Source organism: Schistocerca piceifrons, chromosome 2 (genome assembly GCF_021461385.2).
Source record: "Schistocerca piceifrons isolate TAMUIC-IGC-003096 chromosome 2, iqSchPice1.1, whole genome shotgun sequence".
Classification (NCBI taxonomy): Eukaryota; Metazoa; Arthropoda; class Insecta; order Orthoptera; family Acrididae; genus Schistocerca; species Schistocerca piceifrons.
The window spans coordinates 456,402,779-456,421,967 of record NC_060139.1 but is presented as its reverse complement, the minus strand read 5'-3'; the positions used below and the strand labels follow the sequence as shown (position 1 = coordinate 456,421,967).

The 19,189-nt window shown below is 40.4% G+C and overlaps 1 protein-coding gene across 1 annotated transcript in view; it reads right to left on the bottom strand.

The window, feature by feature from the left end:
• The window catches only part of LOC124776342 (TAF5-like RNA polymerase II p300/CBP-associated factor-associated factor 65 kDa subunit 5L), a 152,426-nt gene extending 133,613 nt beyond the window's left edge, over positions 1–18,813 (bottom strand). The window contains exons 1-2 of the mRNA XM_047251291.1: positions 18,630–18,813; positions 3,086–3,240 (exon numbers count right to left, since the gene is read on the bottom strand). Of these exons, the coding sequence (XP_047107247.1) occupies positions 3,086–3,240; positions 18,630–18,698 (224 nt within the window). The 5' untranslated portion in view covers positions 18,699–18,813. The remainder of the gene's footprint in view (positions 1–3,085; positions 3,241–18,629) is intronic.
• Between the last annotated feature and the right edge of the window lie 376 nt (positions 18,814–19,189).

Here is a 19,189-nt window from a genome sequence, read left to right as displayed (position 1 = left end):
TTGCAAACAAAGTGATATGAAATGGAATGAGCACGTAAGGATTGGAGTAGGGAAACCAAATAGTTGACTTTGGCTTATTGGAAGAATTTTTGGAAAGCATGGCTCATTTGTAAAGCAGACTGCACACAGGACATTAGTGCAACCCATTCTTGAGTACTGCTCTAGTGTTTGGTACCCATAGCAGACTGGATTAAACAAAGAGATTCAAGTAATTCAGGGGTGGTTTACTAGATTTATTACTGGTAGGTTTGAACAAGACACAAGTATTACGGAGTGGCTTTAGGCACTCAAATGGGAATCCATGGAGGGAAGGTAACATTCTTTTCAAGGAACACTATTGAGAAAATTTAGAGAAGTGGCATTTGAAACTGACTGCAGAATGATTTTCCCAGTGCCATCATACATTTCATGTAAGGGCCATCAAGACAAGACATCACAAATTAATTTTTGTTTGGAGCCATTAGACAATTTTTTTTCCCTCACTCTATTTTCAAGTGGAACAGAAAAGAAAATGACTAGTAGTGGTACATGGTACCCTCTGCAGCACGCCATATGGTGGTTTGCATAGTATATATGTAGATGTAGACGTAGTTTTCTGATTCTGCAGTAGATGCTGGAAGTCAACACGCAATTGCGTAAATAAGTACAACGCTTCTCAGATCTATGTGCCATACATTCTCGAAGTACAATACCATTAGCACTTCACTTTATAAAAAAAAGTTTTTTCGATGGGAACATTAGCAGAACTCTAAAACCTCAGAACCTTGAAATAAACATAAAGATGACAAGTTTGGGATATGACTACAGAATGAACACATTATTCAGTCTCCAATCAATTTCAACATTGTTTTTCACTGTAGCCCTTGGTCCTCTGTCGATATGTTACTCCAAACTGTATTGATGATACTTGGAGTATGCACAAAACCCCCACAGGTGCCTCCTCGCATGAAGTTACTGCAATCGTCATCCCACCTTGAAGACACACACTTCCTCTCAAGATTACTCACCACATGCAGAATGCATAAAAAAATCATACAATAGCTGCGCTCTCGTATACATTAAATTATTCTCTCTTTACTGTTTGTGAGCACCATTCGTCGGAAAGGTAGAAGCAGGGTTACACATCACTCTTCCAGAGTGGTACAGTAACAAGGTAACAAACAACAAGTTATTACTGAGCTTTAAATTTTTGCTTTTGTCATATCTTCGCAATTTGATTAGTGTTACTCATAGGCCATACTGTAGTACTGTGGACACAAGTATACAGGAAATAATGTAAGATGAAACAATCTGCTTCCAAGCTAACATAGACCTCTGGCTATGCTGCAGTTCAGTCTGTTACAAAACTTCTGTATTTGTCAGCCTCACCAGCTCACAGTCAAACTGACACCTGTCAACCTACCCTAGACTTTGAGCTATGTTTCGGATCAGTCTGTAACCACAACAAAGGTTCCACCTTGAGACAAAGTCTCCACACAATCATAGAGAGCTATTTATTGAGCACACAGCAATCACAGGTAATGCCCTCACATTAGAGGAAGTAGGCACAATTACATTTTCTTCATCCAGTTACTGCAGTACCCGTTTAACACTCTAGTTAATACTTAAAGTCTCGCCTGAGCTTTTCAGAATGTGGAACCAGGGACGGTTGCATGCAAGTTTGTGATTTTATATTTATTGCCACCCAAGTCTGGAGAAAACAATGTTGAAAACTGGTTACATAATTCAACAACTTCAAATGGTTTGGCAGTGCTGGAAGCCAAGTGCTGTATGTCCCAATTAATCAGGGAATCTAATGCACCTATATCTATTTGCAATGATATTTTTTCCCAGAAGTTGTAAGTCAGAGACTTTTGAGGATTTCCTGTCTCAGGGTTCCATAGTATTTTTATTGAATGCACTGAGCCATTTATTTTTTTGTGTGTACATTGCAAGCCCTTTGCAATTTACAAACACTTTGGGCATGTCCATGCTTGTTGCAATGGAGGCAAAATGGTTTCTTATGAGGCCAAATTAAAATGTGAGCTTTTACTTCTTTTCCAACTTTAGCATAAACACTCTGTCTGTCTGTCTCTCTCTTTTATTTTTAATTATATTACCACAAGACTAGCCACTTGTAGATTACAATCTATACTTTTACATAAAGAAAGTTGCAGTTTAACGTTGTTACCAAAAATCTCTAAACGTTCTTGACCAATTTACTTCGGATTTTTACACGATACTCTAATAAATGTTCAGATGGACACAAGATATATATTTCTGTAAACAACATTGTATGTATTTTCTATTAAAATCTACTAACATAAGTGCTGTGCTGTGAATATGTGTAATTTCATTTTCTTCCTCACAGTCCACTTTAACTTAGTTATCAGGTCATTTAAACCATTGCACAAATTGTTTCTTCCACACATACTCTTCCTCCTTATGCATGATTTTAAACAAAAGCTGTACACACTACAGTGTGTTGATTTGTTTTCTTCATTTAGTCACTTTTAAGAGGAAAGAGGAATGCTTCATTCATGGCTTATCAACTTATGATTAGAATACTACTGTACTATGGAATCTGCACCATCCGAAAATTTGCAGTCCCATCCATTCACAGATTAAAAGTATGAGAAATACTGTCACTGATGCTAGAATCCTCACAATCCAGCAGCTTGAGAGGTCTCTCTCATACCCCTCATAATAATGAACTCAGTGGATTTACCCATTCATTTAAAGTGACTTCATTTCCCAATCAAGGCTTCATTTGCATTTGCGATAACAGCAAACAATGCTCAGGGTCAGAGAGAGAGGAGAAGAAATACTGACAGAGAAATGAAGGGGGGAGAAAATGAACAAAGAAAAGAAGTAGAAGGAGATGGTCAGAGAGATTTTGGGGAGGAGAGGGGGAGGGCAGAGGTGACGGACAGTGAGAGAGAGAGAGAGAGAGAGAGAGAGAGAGAGAGAGAGAGAGAGAGATTGGGGGGAGGGGACAGAGATTAAGACATACATATAATACCCATACATAATTAGCAATTGCAAAGCATTATAAATACAGAAGCCAGCCAAATTCACTTCAATAAATATTCGTGCAGAATCTTACCTTAAGAAATGTTGTTCAGCTAGGTTAACATCATTATTGATAGTGCTGAACGTAAAAGAATTTGAGCGACCAACAACTCTTTCCACTGCAGAACCAACAGCCATTTCCTCTTGGCTGCATGGCAGTGTATTAATCTTGCAACAATCTTCAATATCCTGTCAGAATAATATGAAAAAATTATATGAATCCATAAATCAGTTAATAATTGAGTAAGCAGGTGTTATCAATGTTTAACGCTACAGTTACTGCTTTGTTTCTCAATGGTAATGTTACCGATGACAGTGCCACTAACACGGAGTTACTAAATACAGTTTTCTGAAATTCCTTCACAAAAAAAGATGAAGCAAATATTACAGAATTTGAATCAAAAAAGTTGCCAAGATCAGTAATTTGGAAACAGACATCCTCAGGGTAGCGAAGCAGCTAAAATCACTTAATAAAAGCAAATCCTCCTCTCCAGATTGTATGTCAATTAAGTTCCTATCACAGTGCGCTGATACAAAAGCTCCATACTAAGTAACACATAAAACCACTTGCTTGACAGAAGATCCATACCTAAAGACTAGAAAATTGCATAGGTCACACAAATGCTCAAAAAAGGAAATGGGAGTAATCCACCGATTTACAGACACATATTGCTGTTGTCAACCAGCAGTAGGATTCTGGAACATATACTGTTTTCAAACATCATGAATTACCTCAAAGAACACAATCTATTGACAAACAGTTAGCACAGATTTAGAAAATATCGTTCTTGTGAAACACAAAGCTAGCTCCTTATTCACACAAGGTAATGAGTGCTATCAACAGGGAATCCCAAATTGATCCCATGTTTCTAGATTTCCAGAAGGCTTTTGATACTGCTCCTCACATCAGCCTTCTACTCAAATTGCAAGTCTAAGAAGTATCATTTCAGTTGTGCAACTGGATTACTGATATCCTGTCAGAAAGGTCACAGTTCATAGTAAAACTGATGGAAAGTCATAGAGTAAAACAAAAGTGATATCTGGCATTCCCCAAGAAAGTGCTACAGGATCCAGGCCCTCTGCTGCTTCTAATCTACATAAATAATTTAGGAGACAATATGGGAAGCCCTCTTAGGTTGTATGCCATCTAGTAAAGTCATCAGAAGATCAAAACTAATCGCAGAATGATTTAGACAAGATATCAGCATGGAGCAAAGGGGGGCAACTGGTTCTAAATAATGAAAAGTGTGATATCATCCATTTGAGTTAGGTAGTAAAGGGAATCCATTACATTACATTTCAATTAAATAATAAATTACACAAGTCCAAAGGCTGTCAATTCAACTAAATACTTAGCAATTACAACTGTGGGGAAAGCAAACCGAAGACTGCATTATATTGGCAGAACACTCAGAAGATGCAACAGGCCTACTAAAGATACTGCCTCAATTAAGCTTGCCCATCCTCTTCTGGAGTACTGCTGCACAGTGTGGACACTTAACAGATACGACTGATGGAGAACATCAGGAAAGTTTAAAGAAGGCAGTCCACTTTGTATTACTCTGAAATATGGTAGTGTGTGTAACGGATATGATATGCGAGTTGAGGATGGCAGTCATTAAAACAAAGGCATTTTTCATTGTGATGAGATCTTTTCACAAAATTTCCATCACCTACTATTTCCTCTGGATGTAAAACTATTTTATTGGCACCCAACTATGCAAGAAGAAACGCTCATCACAAACTACAAGATGCCACAACTTGCATGAAAAGATTTAAGTGTTTGTTTTTCTGCACGCTGTTCAAGAATGGAAATTGTCTGTAAGTGATTCTATCAACCCTCTACCCAGATTAACTATGAATTGCAGAGCAGTCACGTAGATGGATTCAGAAGTCAACTATGTTACCACAATTACATAAATGTGACAAAGAATATTTGGCATGTATTTGGTGGCAGAAATGCTTACTATGATTACTGCAGTATTATTACTTACATCCACAAGACAAATTTGTGCAAAAACTGTGGCAATATAACAAATGTGTCTAGTCAAATGTTATCAAAATTTTCTTTGGTTTTATCACATACTCAGAGAATTACTACTCTTAAAAGCCAAAATATAATTTTGATTTATGTAATAAATAACAACTAATAACAACAACTACAACTAGACTTTATTTGACTGGACACGAGTATTCAATCAAACCCTCTTAATATTCACAATACATTTTCCTGGAGAATCAAATGTTGCTTATATAGAAATTAATAATTTCCCTTCAAACATGAAAGCCCACAATGGGTTCACAATAAGAAAGTAAGTTCGGGTTTAAGTCTTGATCAGAGCAGACGTGCAGCGGAGTGAGACGAGCTACTTTGAGATCTTCGATATGCGATAAGGCAGCCGCATAGGCAGGCCAGAGGAGGAAGATCCCGACAACCGCGCCGAGACCAGCTGTCTGCCTCAGCACAACCATCTGTGCTGAACTGAAGAACAAAGGTGTCTTGCACACAGTGCCACTTCATTGTGACGCCGTGCCAAATAAAGCAAAAGAGTCACTGTTTAGCTACTACACATTGGTTGCAGCAAAATTGTCATGTCGGATAGTGCTGTGCGGCAGAACTCTTCTGCCTTCTCCCAAAGATTAGGGAACATTCCATGTCAGGGCCGACAGCACTGCCCCATTACCTGCGCACGTGTCGAGTAGATGAGTTGACACACGGAAACCTTCAGGCTGAGGCAGCGGCCAACACAAGGTGCCAACTAAGTGTGAAGCTGGCATCCCGAGCACAACCACGCTCACAGTAGAGCACTCAGACTGACTAAAACATCATGAGCAGCGACAGTGACCAAGGCCACCCCCCCCCACCACCACCACCACCACCACCACCACCACCACCACCAACCTACCCTAATATAACGGTAAGCCCCCAGCCAGTCCCAGCCCCTCTCCTTCACCGAACAGAAGTAGGACCCCAAGTGAATCGTCCTCCCAGGCAAAGGGACAGGAAATTAGAGACCCTTAGCCCATGAAATAGGAACTGAAAAACCTCCCGAAAAGCACTAAGCAACCCACACTAGCATCAGACATGACGAAGTACCTTAAACAAGACTCCCTTAGGATCATCACGGACCTCAAAACTAACCATGACGGGACAGCAGCCTATATCTGGGGTCAGGTGGGAGACACTAAGAGGGAAATCATGACCAAACTTAGAAGATGTGGGTATCCTGAGGTTATTGTAAGCCCCAGACACACAAGAGAACCACGAGGTGACCAAGGGAGACACAAGAAGAATCCCTCAATGAGTGTCATCCTAAAACAAATTCCTCATAGCACAACAGAATCAGTCACTGATCAACTTCGTCAACAAGGCTATGGCATAGTAAAGGCATGGCACATTAAGGACAGGAAGAAATAATGCGCTCACACAGAAGTTCTGGGTGATAACGCATTGCCAACAAACTGTGGACACACTCCTGACTGAAAGAGCGAAAATAGATTTTACCATGCAATGAGCAGAGCCCCCACAGGGCACCCGGGACACCCCCCACCCCCCACCCCCACCCCTTCCCCGGCCCACACAATGTGGCAGGTGCTTGAACTTTGAGCACACCACAGCAAACTGCAGAAAACAAACAAACCCAAAATGCAGGGAATTGCACTAACTCTCTCACTGCAACCTAAGGAGAAAGAACAGTGTACAAACTGCAGGGCAACCACTCAGCCCTCTCCTACAAGCGCCGCAAGCATCCCAAAGAGGCCACGAGCGAAGAAACACGTGTGCCCATCAAAGTCATCAATGAGCTAGCACCGCTCGCAAATAACGACAATGACCTGAAACAGGAGATTGTGTTAAAGGAAGACCTTGTGCGATTTCTCGCTGTAACTCTGCTGAACTTGTTCCAAGACAGCAGGGAAAAAGACTAAGGTGACACAGGCAGGAAACAAGATACATTGACTATTGGCACCCCAAAACACACTTTAGGCACACACCTCAGCATACACCACAACACACACCACAGAACACAAACTAAACAGGCACCCCTCTCCCCTAACTTCCCACCTACACCCTTTCCAGGCACCTCCACGATGGCCAACACACTACATGCCGACACACTACGTCTCTTATCTGTAAACACTCAATGCGTCAAACCGAAACACACATTATTAATGCATACAATACAACAGGAAGGCGTCCATGTTCCAGGCATCACCGAGACATGGCTAAGGAATACAGACACTTTTGGCCTCCCTAAATTACAGGAGGGCAGACCAGACGGAAGAGGTGGAGTAGCACTGCTTGCATGGGACACAATAGCAGCAAAGGAAGTCCCTCTGCCGGCACCACTTAATACTATGGGAGCAGTTATAGTACAGATAAGAAACAGGAACAGACACACTCTCATGATAACCTGCCTGTAAAACCCATCCACAATGCCAATACCATTTCACTTTCTACGACATATGATGAAGTACAATAAATACATAATACTACGAGGCTTTAATGCAAGGCACCATAGACTAGGAGACACAGCCGATAATGGAAATGGTCGAAGTCTATTTGACTTCCTGACAAGAGAGCTGATGGACCGACTACCAGCCAACCAACCGACCTTCATAGGTCACTGAAGCCACTCGACACCAGACCACGTGCTATATGGACACAACATTAGCAACACAATGTCAGAGCCTGTCGTAGGCTATAACGAGCGACCACCAACCAATCCTTTTTTCGATCAGTGCCACCCTGCCTCCAGACCATATCCCCATAAGAAGAATGATGCACAAATATACAAATGCCGACTGGGACAAATACAAAGATGTGCTCACAAAACACCTATCAATACCACTTACGAAAACATATTACGACGACCTCCAACACGCCACCAACAGAATAGGGACTGCCATACATCAAGCAACAGATTAAGGCATTCCCACTATAGTAGTCGAAAATTGGAAACAAGCCATCCTGCAGGAATCCGTCAACCTAATACGACAGAAGAAACAACTTTACAGACAAATCAGACACGACAATAACTCAGACCTGAAAAGACAATGGAACAGCAGACTGAATGCCAGAATTAAAAGAATCATATCTGAATACCAACAAAGACAATGGGACAGCACATGCAGAAGACTAAACTACAGGGAAGAAGGGAAATTCAGGCTACACTTTAAAACACTAACAGGACAACAAAAAACACCACATTAATAGTGGACAACGAGCCAACAACAGACAAAGTAGAACAAGCTGAGGCATTTAGACAAGTACTACAGCAAGTATATCCTTTCCCACAAGATGCTAAATTCGACGACAACTTCTGACAACACACAGAGCACCAACTACCCTATACTTAAATATCCCAACAACAAGACAGAAGATGAGAACACACTGACGGCAGAAATCACCAACACAGAAATCATAAACGCAATCTACTCAGGACGCAACACAGCCCCTGGATAGAATGACATAAGATGCATACACCTCCTCCAGAAAGCCCCAGCCCACCTCTTGGTGCCCCTTCTTTCCCTCATCTATAACTACTGTCTCACCAACAAAACATTACCAATCAGCTGGGAAACTAGCAAATCAATAATGTTACCAAAACCAGACAAAGCAAAGACTGACACGTGACCCTATAGACAGATATCTCTACTCGACGTTGTAGGAAAAACATACAAAAGGATACTAACTGACCGCATGAAAATGTATATAGAATGCAAAGAAATGCTCCCCTTGACACAATCAGGCTTCCGACAAAATCATTCCAATGACCCGCTAACCAAATTGACCAACAGAATAATGCAAGGTTTTAAGAGAGGGCACTGCACACTCACAGTCTTATTAGACATAAAGTGTGCTCTGACACACAGGACTGCTCTACAAATTGAACCAGTTGGGCCTTCCGACTGAGGTTGTACAGTTAATACAGGCATATTTCACAAACAGGAAATGCGAGGTACACGTCGGCGGTGCTTCCTCTCTAGAATTTACACCCCAAGCAGGAGTATCACAATGAGGCATATTGTCCCCGCTACTATATGCACTTTACACGGCTGACATACCAACGACAACAATCCCTACAAAAACGGTAGGACTTTTTGCTGACGACACCGCCTACTGGTGTAGGGAACTGAAGATGACAACCATACAATAAATGACACAAACCTGCCTACAACAACTAGAAACCTGGATGGCAAAATGGAGAATCCGTCCAAACCCATCCAAAACCCAAATGGTCTTATTCAGACATAGACACCTGGCAAAAAAACGACAGCAAAACACAGATGACATACAACTGATGCTCTGGAACACATCACTGAGACTTAATGATACTGCCAGGTACCTAGGTGTGTACCTAGACAAACATCTAAACTGTAAAACAAACCTCACATACCTGCTAAACATGACAAGAAAAAGACAAAGTCTAATCAGACGAGTACAAGGACGATTCCACAGATGTGACAATCAAACTGCGATCCACACCTACAAGACTTAATCAGACCTGTGATAGAATATGCTTCAAGCCCCTTAGGGATCCTGCATAAACTTGTAGCAGAATGACTTTACTCAAGCAAGAGACAACTCTTACGCAGCATTTCTAGACTGCCAAGGCTCACACCTATGACATCACTGGCGTGGAACCGCTACAAACCAGACTGACTAAACTCAGGGCAAACTACGGGAGAGACATATTAACCAAACGCCCAGACATGGAAGACTTCCTGACAAGACCACGAATGAATAGGCGACCAAAATTCAAATACATCCAACCAGCGCATACAGTAGCACACAACACCAGTCAAGAATACCCAGACCTTGCCCCCACCATGGAATCCCTAACCCAAGACATCTCACTTCCCCCACACCTGGACCAAACACACACACACACACACACACACACACACACACACACACACACAATAGAATTAAGTTAGACATAAAACATAGCATAGACTAAAAATTACAATATGTAACTGTTCATCACTACCATGAAAGTCATTTCCCTAAGGTGACAGGAGGACCTGATGTAAACAGGACAGTACCTTAAACAAACACCCAATTGACAACTGCTGTCTAAATTCAATTGTATATCTTCAAATTATCCTTGCCTCCCACCAATAGCGGATCATATAAAGAAAATTGTCTCTCTCTTCTCTCTCTCTCTCTCTCTCTCTCTCTCTCTCTCTAAGAAGTAGCACAAAGCAACACCACCAGCACGTGCACACCAAATGAAACAACACCACAAGAACCAAAAAAAAAAGCACACACAACAGCCGCTTCAAAGCATAAAGCTTAAACTATAACCCTAGCTATGTAAAGTCACTGCAACAACCAAATAGTTGTAACAAACAACAACTGTATCTGTACAACAAAAGGCTGAAAAGGGTAATGCAAGCGCTCAAACAGCCCGCCTATCCCTTCATGGACGGGAATGAGAAAAAGTCTTGATCTCTTTATTATAAGGCATAGGAGAACTTAATCAACCTTGACAGGTACTGGAATGAAGTACACAGTATATAACTCAAAGCCCCTTACTGACAAAGCTATACTACAGAGTTCAAATGTCTGTCTACATACTAGTCAACAAGTCAGTTTTTTTGGTATGGTCTGAGAGTTTTCTTGTATAACTTGTTTGGATTTTAGGACATCTCGGAATATCTGCATATGTTACTTACAGGACACCACACAGCTTCACCTCCTAATAACCTCTTAGTTCAAACAATGGAAAGCCCAGGTTGTTGTCATTCTTAATTCAGCTACATAGGAAGCTTTCCAGCCCAGACTACTTTTTTTACATGCAACAGGCACTGAGAAGAGTGTAATAGCTAATGACTCAGTTGTTCCTAACTGAGAACAATACGAGACCATTAATCACCGTAATCTTCAAATGGAGCAATATGAAAGCAACTTAGTATAAATTATGGCTATGTGAATTTTATCAGTGGAAATGGAATGTGAAATATCTTACCATAGACTAAAGTTCTACAATAATTAACTGATTACTGACCATAAGAGCTACAACATGACGCTGGATTCAGAAGTTAAATTCCTTTGTACAGAGAGCAATGTGAAACGTTATCAACAAAACTGAAATTCATGTTCCGTCTACCAAACTGAAGGAAAGTCTAATTTCGTCTTATGTACAGTCACAAATGGATTTCAATAACCCACACAGTTTCTCAGTGGTTATAATGGCACTGACCCAGAAGATGCCACACTGAAGGTCACAACACAGAATTCCATCTTCCAAGACTTTTCTGCCCAGAAACATGTATTACAGTTCTTCTTTTGACTGTCACACTTCATCAACGTCACAGTATTAATTTAAGTGACTGAAGAACTGCAATTTGTTAAAATTCCTGAATGGAGGAAAGGTGGCCATACTTGATATCTGTATGATTCTATATAATTACATAAAAGAGCTTGCTCACACAAATGTGCACTATGGATTACTCAAAGTCTTTGATACTGCTCTGCCAACTCACAACCAAACCATTAGGTCAACTAAACTTACGAATACCAGATATCAGCTCCATTCCATGACTTAATGTTGTTGGGGCATGTGACGACATACATGTGCAGACAGCACAATGTCTTCTTTTTTTTCATTTATATTACTTATTGGAATGTAGGTTGTGGTTACAGACTGATCTACAGTGTAAACTGAGATATGAATTGAACTGAAGAGTGAGAAGCTGGTTGAGAGTTGGCAAAGCCAACAAATGTGAATACAAAATCTCATTTGTGGTGAGATACTGATCTGTAGTGTTCCCCAATATCCAGGTTAGGTTGAAAAGTGACAGTTTTTTGGTGAGTTTGAAAAGTGGTATTGAAGGCTTCAGTTAATCCAAATATGTAACTTACGTGGCTACCATTTTTAATCAAGAAACTGATTAAATAACTATTTTTTAGTTATTAAGGTACATACTAGCCACATGCATTTTATTCATTTATTCTTATTTTATTGTATGTTTATTTCTAACTGAACAATGGAAAATGAAGGATGGAATAATAACAATATTATGAAAAGGACAGACTGTTATTCAGCATGTAGTGAAGATTCTGAGTTGCACAAACGCACAACAAAGACTGCTAAACAAGAGAGCTTTCAGCCGAAACATATACTACTGCGGTAGGGGTGGGAAGGATAGTGGTACGACATTCTCCATTTCAGGGCAAGAAGAGAGGTAGTCAAAATGCTGGCAGAGAATATGATTCAGCTGCGCCAGTTCAGCATGGTATTGAGTCATCTGGTGGGACTTTGGGAAGTGGTGAGGACTACGGAGATATGGCATGGGACATTTGTTTTCGAGCATGGTTGGGAGGGTAATTTTGGCCTGTGAAGGCATCATTGATATTCTTAATATATTTGGAGAAGAACTGCTCATCACCACATATGCGACAGCCACTGGTAGCTAGGCTGTATGCAGGGGACTTTTGGTATGGAATCGGTAGCAGCTATCAAAGTGGATGTACTGCCGGTGGTTGGTAACTTTTATGGACAGGGGTACAGATGTACCCACCTTTAAAGTGAACATCAACATCAAAGAAGGCAGCTTGTTTGGTTGAGGAGGACCAGGTGAAGAGAATGTGGGAGAAGGTGTCGAGGTTTTGGATGAAAATGAATAGGGTGTGCTCACCCTTATTCCAGAATACGAAAATGTCATTAATAAATCTGAACCAGGTGAGGGGTTTAGGATTCTGGGAGGTTAGGAAAGACTCCTCTATATGGCCCATGAATAGCTTGTGGAGGATGGTGCCATGCTAGTGCCCATTGCCCTACAAAGGATTTGATTGTAGGTGATGCTTTTAAAGGAGAAGTAATTGTGGTTGAGGATACAGTTAGTCATGGTGATCAGCAAGGTGGCTGTAGTCTGGAATCCATCGCCATTGGGATAGGTAGTGTCCAACAGTGGCAAGGCCATGGGCATTGTGGATGTTAACAGGCCTACAAGTATTCCTTGACAATAAGATATACATGGTGTTACAAAAAGGTACGGCCAAATTTTCAAGAAATATTCCTCACACACAAAGAAAGAAAATATGATATGTGGACATGTGTCTGGAAACGCTTACTTTCCATGTTAGAGCTCATTTTATCACTTCTCTTCAAATCACATTAATCATGGAATGGAAACACACAGCAACAGAACGTACCAGCGTGACTTCAAACACTTTGTTATAGGAAATGTTCAAAATGTCCTCCGTTAGCGAGGATACATGCATCCACCCTCCGTCGCATGGAATCCCTGATGCGCTGATGCAGCCCTGGAGAATGGCGTATTGTATCACAGCCGTCCACAATACAAGCACGAAGAGTCTCTACATTTGGTACCGGGATTGCATAGACAAGAGCTTTCAAATGCCCCCATAAATGAAAGTCAAGAGGGTTGAGGTCAGGAGAGCGTGGAGGCCATGGAATTGGTCCACCTCTACCAATCCATCAGTCACCGAATCTGTTGTTGAGATGCGTACGAACACTTCGACTGAAATGTGCAGGAGCTCCATTGTGCATGAACCACATGTTGTGTCGTACTTGTAAAGGCACATGTTCTAGCAGCACAGGTAGAGTATCTCGTATGAAATCATGATAACGTGCTCCATTGAGCGTAGGTGGAAGAAGGAAACTAAAATGAGCTCCAACATGGAAATTAAGTATTTCCGGACAGATGTCCACATAACATCTTTTCTTTATTTGTGTCTGAGGAATGTTTCCTGAAAGTTTGGCCATACCTTTTTGTAACACCCTGTATGCAACTTGGCCAATTATGAGCGGTGAAGGTTTCAGATTTGCCAATAGAAGGTATCATATATACAGGAATGGTTCAAAATAATTCAAATGGCTCAAATGGCTCTAAGCACTATGAGACCTAACATCTGAGGTCATCAGTCCCCTCAAAATAATTATTATGACACAATTAGCAAAATCCAGTTACAGTGCAGCTAAAGCATATCTACTGGTACAACTACCTATGTAATGTGTCATATTATCGGATAACAAGTGCCATATTTACACACTACAGTAATAGTGACACATCATCAATTACTGACACATTCCATAAAATTTCATGTTCATGATCCATAGAACAAGTATTAATGTAATGTAACTACGTATTCTTAAAAAAATTTTAGTTCTAAACAAATTACATAACTGAAGAAATTACTGTTTTATGCTTGAAGGGAGAAGACAAGTGTTTAACATCCTGCTGGCAACGAGGTTATTAGAGGCGGCGTAAGCTTGGATTACAGAAGGCTGGAGAAGGAAAGCAGCCAGGCCCCTTCAACGGAACCATCCCAGCTATTTTAGGGAAATCACGGAAAACCTACATCAGGATGGCCAGATACAGGTTTGAACCATCATCCTCCCCAATTGCAAGTCCAGTGTGCTAACCACTGCGCTATCCGGCTCGGTGCAAGAGAAGAACAATGCTGATCACACTTCAATCTCATTTCTTTTCTAACACATTGTAAACAGTGACATCAAAGTTCAGTATTGCAGGAGGTCAGAGAAATAAATGATGAATATAAACTGATACTCTTTGATACAATGACAAGTAAAAAAAAAATCATTCCCTAATGATAACCAAACGTTTTCTCTTCAAAAATATAAAGAAAACTGAAAGAAATTTTCGTCTCTGGAGGCTGATTTAAGGTAAAGCAATACTCACAGGCAAATTCATAGGACAAAGATAAATTTAAAACTGGGATTGGCGTAAAAAAAATTTTCTTCACATGGAAAACAACTTTTGGATGAGTAAAAAAAAAGGTAGTGTAGTGTTGAAAATACAAAAGAGAACATACAGACTGAATGGAAAACTGTGTTTCTGGTACTGCATATTATTGCAAATATGTTTTTCCTTTATCTACTTCATCTTCTTTATGTTATTGTTACTACTACTATTGTAGGTGATGCATTTAACTATTGTTACTCCCCCCCATGAACCATGGACCTTGCTGTTGGTAGGGAGGCTTGCATGCCTCAGTGATACAGATAGCTGTACCCTAAGCGCAACCACAATGGAGGGGTATCTGTTGAGAGGCCAGGCAAACATGTGGTTCCTGAAGAGGGGCAGCAGCCTTTTCAGCAGTTGCAGGGGCAACAGTCTGGGCGACTGACTGACCTGGACTTGTAACATTAACCAAAATGGCTTTGCTGTGCCAGTACAGCGAACAGCTGAAAGCAAGGGAAAACTACAGCCGTTAATTTTTCCTGAGGGCATGCAGCTTTACTGTATGGTTAAATGATGACGGCGTCCTCTTGGGTAAAACATTGGATATCCACGCGGGGACTACTCAGGAGTAGGTTGTTACCAGGAGAAAGAAAACTGGCGTTCTACGGATTGGAGCATGCAATGTCAAGTTCCTTAATCGGGCAGGTAGGTTACAAAATTTAAAAAGGGAAATGGATAGGTTAAAGTTAGATATGCTGGGAATTAGTGAAGTTCGGTGTCAGTAGGAACAAGACTTCTGTTCAGGAGATAACAGGGTTATAAATACAAAATCAAATAGGGGTAATGCAGAAGTAAGTTTAATAATGAATAAAAAAATAGGAGCATGGGTAAGCTACTACGAACAGCATAGTGAATACATTATTGTAGCCAAGATAAGACACGTATCCCACACCTACCACAGCAGTACAAGTTTATATGCCAACTAGCTCCACGGGCGACGAAGAGAATGAAGAAATGTATGATGAGGTAAAAGAAATTATTTAGATAGTAAAGGGAGATGAAAATTTAAGAGTCATGGGGAACTGGAATTCAACAATAGGAAAAGGAAGAGTAGGAAAAGTGGTAAGTGAATATGGAAAGGGGCTAAGGCATGAAAGAGAAAGCCGCCTGGCAGAATTTTGCACAGAGCACAACTTAATCATAGCTAACACTTGGTTTAAGAATCACAAAATAAGGTTGTATACGTGGAAGAAGCCTGGAGACACTGGAATGTTTCAGACCGATTATATAATGGTAAGTCAGTGATTTAGGAACCAGGTTTTAAATTGTAAGACATTTCCAGAGGCACATGTGGAGTCTGAACACAATCTATTGGTTATGAACTGTGGATTAAAACTGAAGAAAATGCAAAAAGGTGGTAATTTAAGGAGATGGGACAAACGATTGATAACAATAGGGGAAAGAAACACCCTTGGGTAACTGAAGAGATATTGAATTTAATTGATGAAAGGAAAAAATATAAAAATGCAGTAAATGAAGCACCCAAAAAGGAATACAAACATCTCAAAACTGAGATCAATGGGAAATGCAAAATGACTTAGCAGGGATGGATAGAGACTAAATTTAATGATGTAGAGGTGAATATCACTAGTGGTAAGATAGATACTGCATATAGGAAAATTAAAGAGGCCTTTGGAGACAAGAGAACCACCTGTATGAATATCCAAGAGCTCAGATGGAAAACCAGTTCTAAGCAATGAAGGGAAATCAGAAAGATGGAAGGAGTAGACAGAGGGGCTATACGAGGGCAATGTACTTTAGGCAATATTATGGAAATGGAGGAGGACGTAGGTGAAGATGAAATGGGAGCTATGATACTGCATGAAGAATTCGACAGAGCATTGGAAGACCTACGTCAAAACAAGGCCCCGGAGATAGACAACATTCCATTAGAACTACCGATAGGCTTGGGAGAGGCAGCCCAGACAAAACTCTACCATCTGGTGAGCAAGATGTATGAGACAGGTGAAATATCCTCAGACGTCAAGAAGAACATAGTAGTTCCAATCCCAAAGAAAGCAGGTCTTGGCAGGTGTGAAAATTATCAAACTATCAGTTTAATAAGCCACTGCTGCAAAATAATGACACGAATTCTTTACAGGTGAATGGAAAAACTGGTCAAAGCCAATCATGGGGATGATCAGTTTGGATTCCGTAGAAATGTTGGAACACGTGAGGCAATACTGACCCTACGACTTATCTTAGAAGATGGATTAAGGAAAGACAAACCTACATTTCTATCATTTGTAGACTTAGAGAAAGCTTTTGATAATGTTGGCTGGAATACTCTCTTTCAAATTCTGAAGGTGGCAGGGGTCAAATACAGGGAGCGAAAGGCTATTTACAATTTGTACAGAAAACCAGATGGCAGTTATAAGAGCCGAGGGGCATGAAAGGGAAGCAGTGGTTGGGAAGGGAGTGAGACAGGTTGTAGCCTATCGCTGACGCTATTCAATCCATACATTGAGCAAGCAGTAAATGATAACAAAACAAAAATTTGGAGTAGGAATTAAAATCCATGGAGAAGAAATAAAAACTTTGAGATTCGCCGATGACACTGTAATTGTCAGAAACAGCAAAGGACGTGGAAGAGCAGTTGAATGGAATGGACAGTGTCTTGAAAGGAGGATATAAGATGAACATCAACAAAAGCAAAACCAGGATAATGGAATGTAGTCGAATTAAATTGGGTGATGCTGAGGGAATTAGATTAGGAAATGAGACAGTTAAAGTAGTAAATGAGTTCTGCTATTAGGGGAGCAAAGTAACTGATGATGGCCAAAGTAGAAAGGATATAAAATGTACACAAAATGGCAAGAAAAGCGTTCTGAAGAAGAGAATTTTGTTAACATCGAGTATTGATTTAAATGTCAGTAGGTCTTTTTTCAAAGTATTTGTGTGGAATGTAGCCATGTATGGATGTGAAACATGGACAATAAATTGTTCAGACAAGAAGAGAATTGAAGCTTTCAAAATGTGGTGCTACCAAAGAATGCTGAAGATTAGATGGGTAGATCACATAATAAATGAAAAGGTACTGAACGAACTGGGAAGAAGAGGAATTTGTGACACAACTTGTCTAGAAGAAGGGATCGGTTGGTAGGACATGTTCTGAGGCATCAAGAGATCACCAATTTAGTACTGGAGGGCAGTGGGGAGGGTAAAAATTGTAGAAGCAGACCAAGAAATGAATACACTAAGCAAATTCAGAAGGATGTAGGGTGCAGTATCTACTTGGAAATGAAGAAGCTTGCACAGGATAGAGTAGCATGGAGAGCTGCATCAAACCAGTATTTGCACTGAAAGCTACAGCACCAGCAGCTACTACTACTACTACTACTACTCTTGCTGCTACTACTATTTAAAATTTTTCTGTTTGAACGGTAATAATTTGCAAACAATATCCTTTATTCTGTATAAAACATGCAAGATGACATGTCTAAAGCCATGGCAAAAATGTATTTATGGTCAAAAATAAATATAACGTAAGATTATCTTCCAATAGATGTAGCTACAGCAGTGCATTCAGTTTGTAACCCTGTCTGAAAGAACTGATCGCGTAGTAAAACTGTGATGAGTATGCCCGTAACGCGTATGGCATAAGTACTATCATTGCAAACAGTTTTCTTTGGAGATTGAACAACATGTTTGCCTACATCCCAGTCTTCCTAAGCGCGGAAAACACAACGATCTCACACGGCGCTTTGTTCACAAATCATCCTCGCACGGCAAAGACGTCCACACTCAAGAATTTTGCACCTGAATTATTCAAAACAGCTCATGACAACTAAAGAAAGTAATGATTTGTGGTGACGTCTGTAATGTCACCCGTTATGACATACCGCATAGTGCCGGCGTTTCAGGTAAGTGTTCAGAGCAGATTTGATCGCTTCGCTTTTTGAACGCTTCATCTTACTGCTGACGTATGGCCCTGGTATAAACAGCTATAAAAAATTCTGTCAGTCTCCATGAGTGCGTGATAGCCTTTGCTCAAACCTCAACATAAACATCTTCCACCATCGAATGTTCCCTCTCACAACAAACAAAACAAGCAAAGCATATAGATTCCAAAAGATGCCACAGTTTATGCTACCTGCTAATGATTCCCATCGAAGTTTTCGGAATTCAGCTATGGAAAGACTAGACTGTAAGCGAAGCGCTACGTCCCTCTTGCCATCTGAACTAAAACTGTATTTTATACATTGATATTTATCAAATATTTCTTTCTTGCAAATATTCTGTCCAGAAAAATATTTACTCTAGCACGGCCTTCTACAAAGCTGAAAAGGTTCCGTACCGGACTATCAGTACATCTCACTACAGTTATATTTTATTTTCAGTTACTTATTTTTTCGTAACTCTTACCTCCATTCGTTTCTTCAGGACGTTCTCTTCCTTTTCT